At 45.3% G+C, this 18,408-nt stretch overlaps 1 protein-coding gene and 1 pseudogene across 4 annotated transcripts; both read left to right on the plus strand.

The window, feature by feature from the left end:
* Positions 1 to 7,631: 7,631 nt before the first annotated feature.
* LOC120688664 lies at positions 7,632 to 8,232 on the plus strand (annotated as a pseudogene).
* A 2,226-nt stretch (positions 8,233 to 10,458) lies between these two features.
* LOC120690074 (MADS-box transcription factor 14) lies at positions 10,459 to 17,367 on the plus strand. Of its 4 annotated transcripts, XR_005681564.1 has the most exons (9): positions 10,459 to 10,966; positions 14,652 to 14,730; positions 15,879 to 15,943; positions 16,032 to 16,131; positions 16,240 to 16,281; positions 16,442 to 16,483; positions 16,573 to 16,691; positions 16,817 to 16,994; positions 17,050 to 17,367. XR_005681564.1 is itself a non-coding variant. In XM_039972590.1 (8 exons), exons 1-8 carry the CDS (start codon positions 10,782 to 10,784, stop codon positions 16,917 to 16,919), a joined length of 735 nt encoding a protein of 244 aa, XP_039828524.1. In that variant the 5' UTR covers positions 10,478 to 10,781; the 3' UTR covers positions 16,920 to 17,367. The 4 variants fall into 4 exon arrangements, 2 of the variants coding, with proteins under 2 accessions (XP_039828524.1, XP_039828525.1); XR_005681565.1 differs by having other exon boundaries at positions 16,379 to 16,483; positions 16,817 to 17,367; XM_039972590.1 differs by having other exon boundaries at positions 10,478 to 10,966; positions 16,817 to 17,367.
* Positions 17,368 to 18,408: the final 1,041 nt, after the last annotated feature.

Genomic DNA, 18,408 nt, shown 5'->3' on the forward strand with positions numbered 1-18,408 from the left:
AACGGCATCCGAAGATCGGCGGTGAACAGATCGCGGAACACGATCACTTCGTCTGCGCGAGGATGAGCGACGGTCTCACCCGTTGGTGGAGCCCTGACACCATCCACAGAGATGAAGCCCCGACGAGCCAGGTCATCGAGGAGGGACGGAGTCATCTTCGACAAGCCGAGCACAGTTGTCGTCAGCCCTTTTGATTGATCCCTCTTCGGAGCCATCTCCGAAGATGCAGAATGTTCTGAGATCGCCACCCTTGAAGTTCAGCACCAGAATAGTTCGAAGAAAAACGAGCTCAGAAAGAACCTTCGCCAAGGGAAAAGAACCTTCACCAAAGGAAAAGGGAGGAGGCTGGGAAGCAAGGGCAATGAAAAGTAAAACACAGTCGCGTCGCCAGTATTTATAGGTAGGGGGCGAGCGAGTGGAAAGACGAAAGAACCCCGCGCTGCACGCGTAAGATTAAGAGACCGAGGGGCAACTCTATCTTTTCAAGTTTACAAAACAATGCAAGGTTTCCCGCCAAAAGTTTGAATCCGATAATTTGGGCGCAAGCTAACAGTTATGAACATGAAAATTTTGCTTCCTCCACCAGACTACAACTTTTTTGCAGGTGAACACGGACTGTGCTTCACTGGCCACCATCGCAGCGCCCAGCCTTGGGTGGCACTTCGGGACGCCCACGGCGCCCACAGAGTCGAAGCCCCGCCCCTCCCGAAGATCAGACTGAGGCTCCGAGGGGCTACTGTTGGGGACACCACCTTCGGTCCGGTCGCCGAAGGTGCGCGAAGACCGAAAGTCAAGGACTGAAGCCGATGCCAACAGCAAGCACGGAGGTGGCCCGTCTTCGCTTGTCTTCGGGTCGGAAGGCGAAGACAAGACACCAAGAGCACTGAAGCCGACTACAGGAGCAAGCGCGGAGGTGGCCCGTCTTCGCTATTCTTCGGGTCGGAACGCGAAGACAGGCGAAGATCGGGCGACGCCAGCATCATGGTAGGGAGTGGTCAGTTGGCCCCGTGGTCTTCGTCGACCAGGGTGAAGAGGACCGCCTGGGGTTGTGGGCCTTTCTGAGCTGTACCGCACCCACACTGTAATAGGGAAATCACGTGTACGTCCGGGAATATGACCGTTGTAAGGGGGTAAAAGAGTAATTATACATAGAAGGCACAACGCCACCTATAAATACCCCGTGTAATATTTATTGATGGGACACATGGAATAGAGAGAGAACCTTTCCTTCTTGTTTTGCGTGTTCATTCATTACTGTTGTAGTGTCCCTCCGTTCCGGAGACACTCTCCACCAACAACAAACAATCTTTCTTTTTGCAGGTACTCTATATGACTACACATTGGCTACGTACTTGGGCTACCCTACAACAGCCTACTTCCAGGGAGTTGCTTGTTGCGGGTTCTCAATTATTGGAGCAGGTGGCTAAGGATGTTTTTACCTTGGCACATGGGTGGCGATATAGTCTGAGGATTGATAGTCACTAGTGTGTCGGTTATCTAAAACTCTTGTAAGGCTGTGTGTCTTCTGGCAGAGGTCGGGAATATTTCAAGGGGTTGTATCCCCTCGATGTAACGACTTGAAATTAATAAAATTTTCCTTTTCCAAAAAAAAGTACTCTTCTAGTAGCTCTGTGTCTTTTCTTGTGTCAACAATAGATCAGCCCAAACTCGCCTGGATAACTCCTTTGAAGCAGGCATCGATTTCAAATAACTACTCAATCAAACATGGATTATTAGAGGGTGCAAATTGGTCACCCTTAGGTGCAACTCCACCTCCTTTAGTTTAAATATTTATCCTACTTTTTATAAAATAGCAAATCATTTTGAAAAAGCAATACAAATATTTGAACTAAAGAGGATGTCAGACCCTGGAATTGTGGGATTTCAGGATATGATTAAAAATAAAAGTAAATCAATGATTTTCACATAATTTTAAAATTTTCCCCAACATTTATTTCTATTACAAGAAATTTAGTATAAGAAAAAAAATAATTGGTTGTTTTTCTAAAATTAAATGAGGTTGTTTGTCGTCTCGCATTCAAGCTGTGTTGCGTTATTTATTTGTTTGAGTTTCTTTTGAATTTAAATTATTCAAATTTGAATTCAATTGAAATGTGCTTGTTTCCTTATTTCAAAAAATCTTTTCTCTTCTTCTCTCTCCCCTTTCCCTTGCTTTCAGCCCAACCCAGAAACTGGCCCAGTCTCTTCTCTTTCTCCCTTTCCCTCTCTCTCTTCTTTTCCCGGATCCCACCACCAGACCATTTTTTTCTCTTTCCCGGCCCACCTTCTTTCCGGCCCGATCTGGCACCCCTCTCCCCTCTCTTTGCAGTGCGGGCCCCGCCTGTCATGCCTTTCCCCTTCCTTGTGCCGAACTCGGACTCAAACCGAGTCCTGCCGTGGCGCGCCTCCTGGTGCCATCTTGGGCCCGCACGCCGAGGCCCGCAGCCGCCTTATATAGTGTGCCGCCCTATTCCCAAACCCTAGATAAGCTGCAGCCGCCGCCTTGCTCAAACCCTAGCCCGCGCCGCCATTTGAGCCCAGGAGCTTCGGTGCCGCCGCGAACCCGCCGCCCCACTGCTTCTCGACGTCGACCGAGCACCGCCAGAGCTCCGCCTTATGGTAAGGACCGCCGCCGACCGTTTTCCCCTTCTTTTCCCCTTTCAATCCATGCAGGATTGCTCGCGGCATTGCTGTTCCACCTCTTACAGCCAAACCTGCACTCCGCTGCATCTTCCTCCCGTCCAGAGCCCCTATGCACGTTCCTCGTCGCTCCCTCTCTCTCCCAGGCCAACCTGCATCCAAAACCGTGGCCGGAACCGCGTTTACGCGATTCTCCGGCGAACTGCCGCCGCTCGCCGACGAGCGCCGCTGTCTGCAGCGCGCAGCACCGCTGCTACACCGCCCGGACCCCTCCTTGCCGTTCGATCCTCATCCAGCGGTCCAGAACAGATCTAACCGAGTCAATTCCCTAGGTACCGGTCAACCCTAGTAGTTTTTCAAAAGAACCCCCCAGTTTTTATGAAAGAAACCCGCAGTCCAATCCAGTTGAAAAATGATTACAAAACAGCCATGTTATTTTTGTTTTAGCCCCTGTCTTTTTACAAAATCGAACTCGCCGTCCAAGGACCCTAGTTTTGCAGATCTAACCCCAACCTTTAACCTTTTTGCAAGCACTATTGCTTGTGTCTTGCAAATCTTCTTTGCTAGCCCCTGAAATCTATAGATAATGACAAATAGGTCCCTACAGCCTTGTTTTATCCATAATTTCCACGTTTTTGCTCCGTTTCAGTTCATTCTTGTTACGTTAGTTTTGTTTTAGTGTAAGCTATCGTTTAGTAGTGTCATGGTGTTCTAGTTACCATTTTTTAAATTAAATATAGATTTAATTTGATTAATGTTTATTTCGATTAGCTTTTCTAATTAAAAGCAAATTAGAATTCTACTCTAGTCTTTCGTAATTAATGTTAACTTGATTAATATCAACTCAAATGTGTTTATAATTTAATTTGTTTAGTTTGACACGACTCATATAAAGTTATGCGTTTAGATGTTCTCACGAGTTTCTTTCTAATTAATTGTAAATATAGTAATTCGTACATAGGTAATTAAGTAAAATTTGATTAAGTTTTACTTCGATTTTATACATGCAAATATAATATGAGTTAATTATAAATTATCCTTTATATGTGCTTTACAACTAAAATAAATGAAGTTTATAGTTCTTTTGTTTCTTTTATAACAACAAATCTTTCGATAATTGTATCTTTTCAACTGTAGCTCTGTTTCCGCGTTTCTTGCGCTGTCGTAACCGTAGCAACGAGCCCTATCTTTTCGTATGCTCTTTTAAGCCTTTCTTTTTGTTTTGGTGTTCTGTTCTTAGTTATTCTAGTTGTTTGCTTTTTATGGTTCCCCGATGATTATCAAGTAGAAGGATTGTTGTTTGAAGCTTGAAGAATCAAGAATCAAGTGAGCAAGAGCTGAAAAGCAGTGAAGAGCAGTAAGAGTAGCTTTTCGTTGGTGAAAGGCAAGTGACCCTAACCATACTTCTATTTGTGCTTATTTATGAGATTATATGTTTTAATTGGAACATGGAGAACCATTCAAGAAAACAGTACAACCACAATACTATATGGCTCTGGCCTTGGTTGATTAATTAGAAACTCTAGCTTATGACAATCTTACTGAAAGGGCAAGAGGGGATGCATTAATGGGGTATAGCCCGGTCCTCTTGGGGTAGCAGCCTTTGCTAAGGTGCTGACCATTAGGGAGGTTTATGCTCTGATTTGGCTTGAAACCTTAGCGGATTGTCATTTGTTAGGGAATCTTTGTAAAGGCCTCGTAGCATCCCTATGCAACACACCTCGGAAGTGTGGTATTGTGCCTGATCAGCACATGCGTGGTTGGGTTTAAAGTTCTTTGGAACTTTTACGCAAATTATGGTGAAAGTGTACAACCTCTGCAGAGTGTAAAACTGATATATCAGCCGTGCTTACGGCCATAAGTGGTTTGGACCCTCACATGATTAATAAACTTAAAGATGGATTGAAATCATATTTTGGTTATTTCTTGTGGCCTGCTGAGTACCAATCATAAGTGTACTCATCCTTGCTTACTGCTGCTCAAAAGAGAATGTTGTTGTGACGTCTTTTGAAGATGATGCTGAGTTCTAGGCGTACGCAACCACCGGTCGATTGCCTGTGAAGTTTGAAGCCTTCGTTTCCAGAATAAGCTGTATAACTCTGGTAGTCTATAATTGTTTTAATTCTCTTATTCGTGAAATTGTTACTGATTATTCACTTATAATGTCTCTATATGTATGAAATTTGATCTTGGCATATATATATATATATATATATATATATATATATATATATAGCTATGCATTCGGTTTTGTCCTTAAAACTGGGTGTGACAGAGGATCAAAAGTGTACCTAAAGCTAAAGGTCACCAATTTACACCACTACCTAGAATTGCTTGTTTGACTCACGAGACTCTTAATAATATCCAAGGCTCTTGTCTAAAAAGTAGCTAGAAGTACCATAAATACATATATTGGAAATATTCCCCCAGAGGCAATCATATTTCCCTGTATTCATGATTAATTAAGTGTTCCTTGAATATCCATGGATGACAACTTGTATTGATTAATGCTTATGTGAAGTATTTGTGAAACTCTTTATTTGTATGGATATTCTAAAATGTTCCTAGTTGGAGTTCATGTGAGGACACACATGAATATTAGACTAGCACATGTATTAGTTGATTGACTACGTTTCACAAGTTATGGACATGGGGATGTCAAACTAATAATGTGGGCTCATATGAGATATGAGATCGAACTGACCCAACACGAGATGATGACTTCTCATTACACAATATGTACGCTGTGTTCTAAGACCTGAGATCATCGTACGTACTCAAGATGTGAACTAACTTACTTAGAAGCCATCAAACGCGACACCGTAACTTGGTAGTTATAAATGTGGTTTTCGAGTCTGTCAAAAAGCATGTTGTGAGACATAGTCGGTCAAGATGGGATTTGCCCCTCTCTGCAAGAGAGAGATATCTCTGAGCCCCTCGAGTGATTCGGATCAGGAAATGCATGGCCATGCTGGGGTTAAGAGTTAACCAAGGGTTCCGAATCACATGATCGAGAAAGAGTAGTCGGCTTGAAGCTAGACTAAATATCGTGAGGCAAAGGGAACAGCATGTATAAGATTGTGACGGCTCGACAGATATGATTCGTGCGCGCATAGGAGTTGACACGTCTTGCTAGAGACCGCTATCAACTATTGGCGAGTAGGAGTACTCGGCCATGTCTATTCACGTGTGAGCCCATAGAGTCACACACTTAAGGGCCAGAAGCCTAATGATGATAAAATTCAAATTAGACTGGGCTTAGATGCACTAATGAGCTTCAGTTGGCCCATTAGGGGACGCCCAAGGTGGGGCCCATGGCGCCCAAGGTGGGGCCCATGGGAGCCCACCAAAGGGGCGCCTCCAGGCCTATAAAAGCAGGGGTGGGGAGGGGGGCCATCCCCTTGAAACCCTAGCCGCCCCTCCCCACTTTGGCGCCCATCCCAAGGAGGCCGCCGCCTCCTTGCTGCCATCTCCTCGTGCATCAAGCCCTAGTTCGTTCTCGCGGAACTAGCAATTCGGAGTGCGAAACTTCTTCCCGTATGTGTGGACTTCGTGGAGGTGTTGCGCTTGCTGCACAAGGACAAACCGCTCGTGAGGTGGTTCACGCAACTGTACTACCGGCTTCCATCTGCACTACACCGACACGCTACAAAAGTTCCTCAACCGCGCGTCTAGTGGTAATCCCGTGATCAATAACTGCAGTAATCCTGATTTATGCGGTAGAAATTTTTTGTTTTGCTACCCCATATTCCCACAACATATGCATACTAGTAAAAGTGCCTGTGCGTTGCTGCTGATGTTTTTATTATAATTACATCATATAATTTCATGGATCTTCTTATTAATATTGTTTCTATCAATTAAAGATTCCAAAAGTGTTCATTTTTTTGTACAAGACTTGGAGCATGAAAAAGTAAGTGTTCTAGTTCCAGAATTTGATGTTTGATGATAATATATAGTCTATTATCTCCAAGTGTTGTTGCACGGATATTGTTTTGACATATCAAGTTACTGACAATATCTAACTGATTAGCTCATTTTATAATTATTGAAATTTTCTTTATTCAAGTTTGTTGGAATCAAAATATTTCACAACTTGAGATGATATTTTTACAACATTATCTTCACAACTTGAGATGATGTTACAACATTATCTTCACGTAAATACAGCTTCCCCATGGCAGTATGGCACAGCCTCCTTCGCGGCTTTCCCACAAGTCAGGATTCTCCCTCTTCCCAACCGTGCGCCGAGTTCTTGCTATCAACCCAGGCGCCTTCCTCCGTGCAAAGATCTTGCTCCACCAGAATTACGAACTACCACCGAGAAACGATGAACAACATAGTCATGGTGGACCAAATCACCAGTACAACACCACATATCCATCTCTCATCTCCCTCAGTGAGCCAAAGCACTGGGGCTAGCTCTTTCTAACCCTCCGCTTTTCTTAATTTGACCCGCACAACTCTACGTCTTTTCTCCCTTCCTCGAATTGCCAAACCCACAAGTAGCAGCAGCTCACCCACACTACCATTGATTCATCGGCCCCATTTGTTCCATCAATTTCCAGTAGTACAATCAAAATCAATGCCAAATCAAATTAATCTACCGTAGTAGCCGCGCTCTTCACCAAAGTGTGCTGCCCACCATCGAGTTTTTGAGGATCGAGAGGTGACAACGGCAACCAACTTTGGTGAGTGTTAGTCTAAATGGTAAATACTAAATAGTCGGTCGTCTACCGTTTAGATATTTTATTCAAACTAAATGGTCATTAAATGGTGTAAATGGCTACTTAAACGGACATGGCTGGTCAATGTGTAGCGTTTACACGGCGTGTACGGTGTACACGGGCTAAACAGCCGTGTAGACGAACAAAGTTCCAACCCATCGAAGGGAAGATCGGGCATGTCGCGGACGCCGCGGCCCTCCTCGGCCCGCGCCAGCGGCAGCAGCAGGACGAGGCCACCGTCGTGCACTGGATGCACCACTCTGGATGCACCACTGCCTCTACGACGTGACGGGGTTGGACGTGGGCACGGTGCGGCTGCTCAGGAGCCTGCGCGCTGATCACCATCGTGGCAGGACCTGGGCCACAGCAGCGACTTCCTCGGCCGGTTCGGGGACGCGCTGCACTACTACTCGGCGTTGTTCGAGTGTTCGACGCGCTGGGCGACAGCGCCGGCGGAGTTCGCCGAGCGCCACGCCGTGGAGCGGCAGCTCCTGGGCGCGGAGATACGGAACATCGTGGCCGTGGGCGGACCCAAGCGGACCGGGGAGGTGCGCGTGGAGCGGTGGGGCGACGAGCTGCGGCGTGCCGGGTTACGGCCGGTGTCCCTCAGTCCCTGGCCGGGAGCCCCGCCGCGCAGGCCAGGCTGCTCCTCGGCATGTACCCATGGAAGGGGTACACGCTGATGGAGGAGGACGCGTGCCTCAAGCTCGGCTGGAAGGACCTCTCCCTGCAAACTTGCAATGTCGGTCAATGCGGCCAGAAACACATGCAACGTCCTGGAGAATCGGAGGCGCACCCATATCTTGGGCCCGTGGCGCGCGGAGCGGCTTCCGGGCGGCGTCGAGCATGCCGAGCCAGCGGTTGACCTCCTGGCCGGCGAGGAGGTCCCGGACGGGGAGGTAGGAGCGGCCGATGAGCGTGACGCCGATGGGCTGGGCGGCCAGAGTCGGCGGCGGCGGCAGCGCCAGGGAACCACGGAGCCGGCGGCTAGGAAGCGGGCGGCGGCCAGGATGAAACTGGAGTTAGATGGATTGAGGGGCAATTTCATCTATACGGAAAAGTTTGGAGGATATATACCCTGCGGGTGGGTCCAAGGAGGGGAAAGAGGTATGATGATAGCATATCTCTAATATGGTGAATTGTAGTAGCATATTTTAACTTGTGAAAGTTGTAATGATACCAATCCAAATAACTCAAAATTAAACTAGATAAGTAGACGCACAAAGAATTTCTTCTAGATTTTAGAAATAGGTATCAACATGATATATAGACGGGCAGGGTACATGTTTTCCATGCCTTTTGCTAATAAACTAAGAGTATATGCGCACGTTTTACTACACGGTTACAGTTAGAGTAAATATAATGATGGACGATTCGTCTGTCTTGTCAGCCAAAAAGTTGAGATGGAGGAGAGAGGGTGGAAAAATTCTCTCAGCTGGCGTCTCCCGAGTCCCGAGTCGTCGACGAAATGCAGGCGAATGCCTTCCTTGTGGGACCGCTGCAAGCTGCGTGACCTGGATTGTGAGTCGCCGGCGCATGGACGAAATCATTATCGTTGCTCTTACACTGAGTACAGTACGTTCACAAATGGAATCCAAGGACCACGCTTGAACGCCCCTATGCTATCAAGCATCAATCAATGGACATAACGATGCTACAGTGCAATAAATATGGCTACGTAGTAGCATCTCGTCAATACTACAGTAGTAACCTGTGGTGCTACACTACTCCTAGATACTCCCCCAATTTTGCTACAGATACCGCCCTGCCTCTCCCTTTTTCCCAAAAAAATCAACACGAGCAGAAGTGGCAAAAATACCCCGTGGTGCATGTGCAGGCGTGCATCCCTGCGCTCAACTCCAGACCTCCTCGATCGTCCAGAGTCAGTCACCACTCACCCGGCCGATAGACCCGAGTCACCTCGTCCTGTTTGGTTTTCTCCGTAGCACAAATAGCACAAAGTTTGACTAATAATTAAAAATACTAAATAAAATTAGTTTACAAAATTAATTTCACAACCCCTGCGCTACTTCGCGAGACGAATCTAATGAGATTTTTGACTTATGATTAGAGGATGGTACTAGCATTACTGTAGCCGATCGTCGATTCATTACCGGCATTAGATTCATCGTGCAAAATTATACCCATATGTAAAAAAATTGCAAATAAACTTTATTTAATACTCCATGCATGAAATTTTTTTTAGCGTGAGTAGCACACGGAAAACAGGCCCTCACCTCAAGTCCTCAACCACCACACACCCAGATCGACCCACGACCTGCTCACTCACCTCGGTCGGTGGCCTCGCCGCCGCTGTCCACGGCGAGCCGTTGCCAATCACGGTCCTCCGGCGTGGGTTGCCCGGCCGAGCGCCACTGTTGCTGCAGACCTCTAGCTGTAGCTAGCTACTTAGCCAGGGTCGCTGCGAGCACCTACGGGCCCGTCGTGGCCGTGGCCTGGCCGCGGACGCCTGGACCGGCCCAAAACGGGCGGCCCCCTCGCTACAGAAGCCCTGTCCTCTCCCATCCGCTGGACCGCACCGAGCATTAAGGTGCCGAGCCAGGCGGCGACCGCCGACCCGTTGCTCCCCTTCCCGTTTTGCCCAGACATTTCGTCCCGACGACCCCCACCCCCCGCCCCGCTGCTTTCATCACGTTTCACGTGCACGTAAAAAAAAGCAATTAAAAACGATTAAACTACCAGCTTATTGCAAATACCTTTAGCACATCCCGGTCATTTATGATTTCCTTTTGTGGATTTGGCAACCAGCAGGAGACGATTATCAACCCAATCGATTGGATCTTGCGGACACAAGCAACCCGCGGATGCATACAAAATCGAAACAGCCAATCAGCTGGCAGAAGAAAAGCAGCCAAGATTCGTTCCCAAAAAAGCAAAGGCGAGCATTTTCTGGTCATCAATGGCTGGGAGGAGGCGGTTTCGACCGTACGAGGAGGGGACACATCACCCCGCGGGCTGGCGGGCCCCGGCGGCGGGGGCACGGTGGGGCCGGCCGGTCCGGTCACGAGGGCCTCGGCCAATGGCAGTTCGACAGCGGCCGGCACGAAACCATCCCGGTTTCGCGATACCGCTCTTCTCCCCGCCGATCCGTCGCGCGGCAGCGCCGCTTTAAATCCGGCGCCTCGCCGCCTCCCTCCTCCTCCCCGCCCCGGCCGGTCCCCCCGCCTGCCTCTCTCTCTCTCCGCCGCCGCGGCCGTGACGTCATGCGCTCGCCGGCGCTGCCGCCTACCATCCACAACCAGCCAGCCGTAGGCTTGTATCTAGCCAATCAGCCCTCGTAGGTGGCCTGTTTTATAGCTGCTGCCGTCGTTGTCGTCGCGGCTGAGGCGACGTGAGGATTGGTTAGAGAGGGAACCAGGATTTGGTTGAGAGGAGGCGGCGGCGGCGGCGGCGATGGGGCGCGGGAAGGTGCAGCTGAAGCGGATCGAGAACAAGATCAACCGCCAGGTGACCTTCTCCAAGCGCCGCGCGGGGCTGCTCAAGAAGGCGCACGAGATCTCCGTGCTCTGCGACGCCGAGGTCGCGCTCATCATCTTCTCCACGAAGGGGAAGCTCTACGAGTACGCCACCGACACAAGGTACGCGCTTCGCTGACTCCGCCGCTTACGTTTCAACGGACCGCGTTCCCTGAGCTAGACTGCTCCATTTCCGAGCTGTTTCAACTTTGAATTGCGGTGTTCGGTTATTATCTGTCTGAATTTCGATGAGAATTCTCGGTGCTCGGGTGTTCGGTTATTATCTGTCTGAATTTTGATGATAATTCTCGGTGCTCGGGTGATCTAGATGAATTTTAGCGTGTAGCGTGCGTCGCTCCTGCGCTATATATGAGGTAATTTTATGTTCCGCTTTCGCTTGGGATGGCGTTCGTACTGCTCTATTTGGGGAAATTTTTGTTGCCATATGCTGCATGTGTTAATTGCTCGACTGAGTTGACTCTTAAGTACAAAGCTTAGTACCAGAAGAGGAAGGATACTATGCTATACTCAGCTCCTACTCTTAATTTGTATATGTACGTACATCCTTGCCATGCTGGGATGATTTTGAGGATTACATGGTGGATTATGGTTTCTGTAATTTGGATTTTGCTCATCCAGCTGGTACCATTAAATCATTAATTTCTAGCCACATGTGCTACCTCGCTTGCTGCTTGCAGTCTGCTCCTTTCTTCGCATTTCCACACCGCTTAGTTTGGCCGTGAATATAAAGCTTCCGTTATCGGGGAAAAGAAGTTTGGTCGTGATTATTTCTTTATTCTTCTATTCTTTCCCCCCGATGATTAGGGCTGCTTGCCGTCGACCTCATGGTATACACACGGTTTCATACATGGAGTTTTGCTCACTGCTACAGCTAAGCATCTAAGCTGCTAGCTTGTCTCTTACTCTCTTGACTGATGATCGATCGATGACGCTGAGCCTAACTCCTCCAGTAGAGCATGCTCGTATCTCAAGCCCCAAATCAACATAAACTTTAGTTTGTGTACGTGTAGACTCTTTATTTGACTTTGTTATGATACATGCATGCTACCAGTTGCCTTGATTTTCGTCAAGCAAGAATAGATAGACACACTAACGTGGATCCACCCTCTTCAGTACTTACTATTGCGGCTAGTAGCCCCTCTTATCCCGGATCTATTACCATCTAATTTCTGAGTTTATATTTCAGAACAATTAGTGTGGATATGACTGGTTTCTAAATAGATCCCATTTAACAGCTGCAAGCTGATGTGAATTTCTTCTCGTTTCCCCCTTTTGTTTTATCATCATTCCTTTTGCCATCATGTATGTCATATCATCTGAATGACCTTTAGCCCTGAAGACCCAGGCACGTTTGTGGATGGGCAAAATCTTGTTAGTAGTTATGCATTTTATCGGGTTCATAGTTTTTATTGATTAAAGTTGTGCTTACTGCCCATACAGTTCTTAATTTTTTGTCCCAAATTAGTGGGCTGAACATTTATGCGAGTAAACACATATTCTCTTGAGCATCAAAATACTATGTATGTTCTCCCTTTCCTCTTCTCCACTTTCTTGACACCCCCCCCCCCCCCCCCCGCCCCCAAAAAAAGTCACTAATTCCAATGACCGTGGTTTGACGTGTGTATCTGTATCCTCCAAGAACCATTCATTTGGATATAACTGAAGTCTCTTCCTCTGCGAGCTCATTCTGCAGTTTAATTGAGTTAGAACAAATAAGGGTAGAGATGGAGGGGGCACATGCAAGTACGGTCATTGTGATGTGACTGAGAGGGAGGACTCTTGGGCAAAAGGGAAGACTAATTAAGTTTCAATTTCAAGGCCTGAAGTTTGGGATGGAAAGACTGTTAACTTGACCTAACTGAACAGCATGTGCTACGGGTCCTTACATGAGCAGCATGTGGGATGCTTGCATGGAACCTAAGTCTTAAGATATGATACTGAGTACTGCATGAGTAAGGCTGAATAGGAGGATATAAATCCTTTGACATCATATCCATTCAAGTCTGGCACTCCTCTCGCAGTTCTCTCAAGCTCCTGTAACATACACAGTGAGCAGGCATCCAGAGATTCTGTAAAAACTCATATGTAAGACATAAACACGATCACTTTGTTAACTAATGGGAACTTGCATTAGTGGAATGAATTGCTGCTAGAATTTAGAAAAAAAACACAGGTGTTTGTCCTTTCAATTTGGTGAAGTTGTATCTGAGAATCTGTTCCTTTGCAATAATATGCATGGATTCCTAGCTCATATAGATGGCTGAATAGTAGCCTTCTCTACCAAAGAACATTTAACTGAATAGTAGCTCATATAGATTTCCTCCCTTCCTTTTCACTTTTTTCATACTTGTCTTGTAGAATTGCAAATAGTTGCAGTTTGAATTGAAAAATCAACCAGAGTAGATTCTGAATGCATGTTATATGCATCTCGATCAATATCACATGTGCTATTTTGTTTCGTGATTGTGGTTGTGAACCAATGCAAGCTTTACGGGTAAGAACATTCCCACATATCACTTACTAGCACATTAATGCCATGTGTGTATTGGGGCACCCTGTTGTGGACTCCATTGATCTGAATTTTCAGTTGCAATTTTATTTCCTTGTTTAATTAAGAGACAAGGTTCTATGGTTCCCTCCAACTTGGACTTACAGCCCACTTTCTTGAAGTACAACTTCAAAAGCTTTTGCTGGTTTTATTTTAGCAGCTTTTATCCAAGACTTTTTTTTTCAGAACACCTATGATGGTTACATATTGCAAATTATCCTTCCACTTTCTGTAAAATTCTAGAAATTAGTTTTTGTATAAAATGTAAAAGATTGTGCTTGATATGCTTCATGATTTGACAAAATTCAGTAACCAAATTCTTACAGTCACTCAAGGAAACATGAACCGCAAAATAACACAGACTTTCATCTGTTTGCTTTATGGATTAATTTAACAACATATTATTCAAAACACAAGTTCCTAAAGGTAATTTTATAGTAATACCCTTGTAAATATTTTACAAGATATTATCTTCTGTTGTTATACAAGTATTTTGTAAATTAACTGATGGAGGATAAGAGAAACTTTCAAAAATACCATAATGTTTTAAATTTGTAAGCTTATGTGATTTGCTAGATATTCATATACTTTAATATGAACATTGCTCCATGGAAATTAAGTTACTGCAAAAACAAATAGAGTTTTGAAGCATAAAAGAAAATATACAGGAATAGTTCATTGCAGTTGGACCAAGGTTCTTCATTAAAATAGTTCAGTTTTGATAATAACCAATTATTTGGTGCAGGCTATATAAAGAATACTATGAATTCTTAAAAGATATACTTCCACACTTAAACTAACTGAAAGAACTAGCTACAATATAATGCCGTTAACAACGTTCACACCTTATTTTTGTTTCGGTTCTTAATTTACTTCATATACGTCGTTGTCCTCTGTAATTGTTGTTCTCAAGGTTGCTGGTACTGTAAGTAGCTGGGATGTCAAAATCTGACCCCATTTTTGTGTCCTGCTTCTAAATTGGTTTCTTAACCAGTTGCACCAAGTGTTATTACATCCTTGTAGAAAAAGGGAGAATATTTAGGTAGTTTATGTATGTATGAATTTATTATAGTGTATAAAATATCACATTATGAATTTATGATTGAAATGTTATAGGGCATGGCATAGAGGTGCCATGATAATTGCTTACATTACTGAATACACACTCTTCCCATTCTTTATCGTACAGATTGGTGTGTGTATTGTTCAGTTATATATTCATATTTACCATTTTCACAGTATGGACAAAATTCTTGAACGGTATGAACGCTACTCCTATGCAGAAAAGGTTCTCATTTCAGCAGAATCTGAAACTCAGGTACTAACTTCAGTAATTTGTCTTCACTTAATTCATTGCTGTATGTGTTTCCTTTGTAATTGGACCACTCTTTCTCTCTTAATACAAACATACGCAGCTATCCTGCATGTTCGAGGAAAAAAAAGAAATGTCATTCAATTCGTGTCAAGTTGGGCCAAAACTATGATCTTTCATATTATATTGAACTAATTGTACTAAATAAACATGTTGGTCTTGTCTTGAACTCTTGATAGGACCTACTCTTTATTTCTTTTGCCAAATTAGTTTGTACCTAGGAGCAGAAAAACTGCTTTCCCTTGCATGGATGTACCATTGATGCAGTAAATATGAATGTTATAATTAGATGGACTAAGTCTAAATCCACTTAAACCTATCAGTGCACATTGTGGCATAACAGACATTATGGGGGCAGTCCATGGCTTAGTTTTATTTTGTGATCATATGCTAATATTTATCAAGTGCTAGCAATTTAATGTTTCGTAAAAGCAGGGATCGTAGGCTCAATATGCACATGTCAAATGATTCATTGATCACTAGTCAAAATAATTAGTTCCACCATTACATTAACTTTCAACAGAATTTACTTTGATTTTTTATATATTTGGTGGAAGTGGCAATCACAAGACCGGAGTCAGTACTGATATACTGTCGACAATTATGAGAATACATAGGCATAAAAAAATTACAAGAAAGCAATGATTATTTGGATATTCTCTTCATAAAAAATTCTCTTTATTGTATACTAATAACTCACATGTGTTTCCAGGATCTGTTTTCGTGTGACATTAGTAGGATCAAGTCATACATATTGTTATTGGGGTTTAGCATATATAGATCCTAACAAGTACCCATATGTTATACCATGTTTATAGGACAGGCTCTGGAAGCACAAGAAACACTAAATTCAACCATATGCTGTCAATTTGTCATATTTGTGACTGTAGATGGTCCAGTGTCCCTAGTTATGAACAGCAATAAAATTGATATTAAGCTAGCTAATAGAAAGCAATCACACAACACATAGCAGTCCTTAGTTCAGTTAGTTACCCCCTTTAAGGCTTTAACTGTGACATACTGAATTGTGATACTATTCCTTTTTCATGATGTCCACCCATATTAAATAATGCAAATTTTCTTTACTTGTGTAGGGCAACTGGTGCCACGAATATAGAATGCTAAAGGCGAAGGTTGAGACAATACAGAAATGTCAAAAGTAATTCGTAGCGATTTAAGTCGCAGCAAGTTAATTAAACTACTCACGGTGGGAAAATAATATGTGAGCCAATTTGTGTGTCCTACAGGCACCTCATGGGAGAGGATCTTGAAACTCTGAATCTCAAGGAGCTTCAGCAACTAGAGCAGCAGCTAGAGAGTTCACTGAAACATATCAGATCCAGAAAGGTAGTGTAACCATATATACTACACTGCAGTGAGTTACTTATGTGGTGCCTACACGGCGACAATCATGTGCTCGAAAAGCTGACAACTATGTATTTGTTGCATGTGCAGAGCCAGCTTATGATGGAGTCAATTTCAGAGCTTCAACGGAAGGTAATTTGTCGAGCTTGCATGTTAGACCTGTGATTTCTTTAGCTGTCCGTCAGATGGACATGGTTTGCAGCAAGCCATGTGGATGCTGTGAATGCAGTGTAACATCTACGCGAATATTTCTGGTCCCGTGCTGCACTGACTGCTGGCACGTGCTCCGCAGGAGAAGTCCCTGCAGGAGGAGAACAAGATTCTGCAGAAGGAGGTAGGCACTGCTGACTGCTCAACCCATTGCCTCGTCCATGCTCTAGCTCTTCCACTGTTTTCACTGAAAGCATTGTTCCTTCCCTGCAGCTCGCAGAGAAGCAGAAAGCCCAGCGACAGCAAGCGCAATGGGACCAGACTCAACAACAAACCAGCTCGTCTTCCTCGTCCTTCATGATGAGAGAAGCTCCCCCAGCAACAAATATCAGGTGGATCACATCACACTCTAATCCCAAAATAGTTCCCTATTTTCCCCAGGACGCAATGCGCTACTGACCATTCCAGGCAGCAAGTGACAAAAGAATACCCGCCCGTGTGTGTCTGTTTTGTGCAGCAGCTACCCCGTGGCAGCAGGCGGGAGGGTGGAGGGGCCAGCAGCGCAGCCGCAGGCTCGCATTGGGCTGCCACCGTGGATGCTTAGCCACATCAGCAGCTGAACTGAAGGCTTTCCTCTCGCCCGTCTCGGTGTGCAAGCCCAAAATCCAGCAACGCAACGGTAGTATGCTCACCCGGCTGCGCCAATGCTCCACTTGATGCATCATTATCGTCGATCTTGTCGTGATCGCTACCAGCAGCAGCAGCAGTAAGCAGTAAGCAGGGGTTTATCATAATTTGAGCAGCATATAAGTTCCAATCTTCGCTGTGTATATTTTGCTTTTGTTCATCACCATTTCCGCTGAGGGGACCGTACGATGAATAATTTCCCCCATGTAATATATAATATGCGCAGCATGAATGTCAATCGAGCGGTTTGTCAATTGAGTCCTGTACAAGTTGCATCATTGCTTGTTGTATTCACAAGACACCTGTGCCTCCGCACTCAATCCTATCTGTAGGCTTTGATTCTTTTATGTATCTTCTGCCATTCTATAATGGCCCTGTTTAGATACGCTTATAATCCGCTTAGGGCATGAGCAATGTATTTTACCTATATCGATACACATGGGTCATGTGTCAGCCAGTATCATTTCTTTGAGAGAGGCTTCACAATGGAGCAGGTTGTAAGGTGGGGGTCACATAACAAAAAAAATCTAAGGTACTAAGGCCAGCCACCCATTGCATGCTGTGCTATGATAGAGGAGAGAGATGATATGATTTTTGTATTCTTCTTACTTGATAATAGTGCTATTATCGGATTATACTACTTTTACTCCACCCTCCGCAATGTATCTTACTAGTAACAAGGGTTTACTACCCCTTCTTGCTTCCCATTGCAGGTGCCCTTATCGGTGAAAATAAGCGAGAATCTCACCCAAAAGCTTTGATTATTTCCCGTTTATCTGGGAAGTGGCTTACCAGCGAATCGGAGAAACAACGTGAGGTGAGGGGCGATTTTCTCGGTCGCGGGGTCGGGAGCGCGTCTCTGATAATCGAGGGGGCTTTTCCTCGCCTTCCCCGGCCTCTCCCCGTCGCCCTCTCTCCCTACGCCGCCGCACCTGCCCTCCCGACGCCGCTCGCCTGCCATCCCTGATGTGCCCCGCTGCCCCCTGCCGCCTCCCCGGTCTGGATCTGCGCCGCCACCCCTGCCTTACCCGGCGCCGAGGGCCAGTCGCGGCTCATGGCAGGGTTGCGCTTGCCGATGAAGTCGTCGATGTGCAGGTTGGCGTCGGAGAGGATGCAAAAGTCCTGGTCCTCCTTGCCGTCGCTGCCGGTGAAGCGCGGGGTCACCACAGGACACGCCGGGTAGAAGTTACTTTATTTGGTACTACTAGTGAAGAAGAAAGCAAAGCAGCTCTTGTGCGTACTGCAGAAGCTCTTGTTCGTGATCTACTTCTATCCATCGTTTATGGACTCAGGAATTTAAAAATTCACGCTGGTATATCTTTTAGTATATTTGTGATATTAGTCATATTTGATCAAATTGTAATATAATTATATAGTCAAGATATTAACAAAACATAAAAATTATTGAATTTTGCTCGTATT

This window comes from Panicum virgatum, chromosome 9N, assembly GCF_016808335.1.
Source record: "Panicum virgatum strain AP13 chromosome 9N, P.virgatum_v5, whole genome shotgun sequence".
In the NCBI taxonomy this organism is placed as follows: Eukaryota; Viridiplantae; Streptophyta; class Magnoliopsida; order Poales; family Poaceae; genus Panicum; species Panicum virgatum.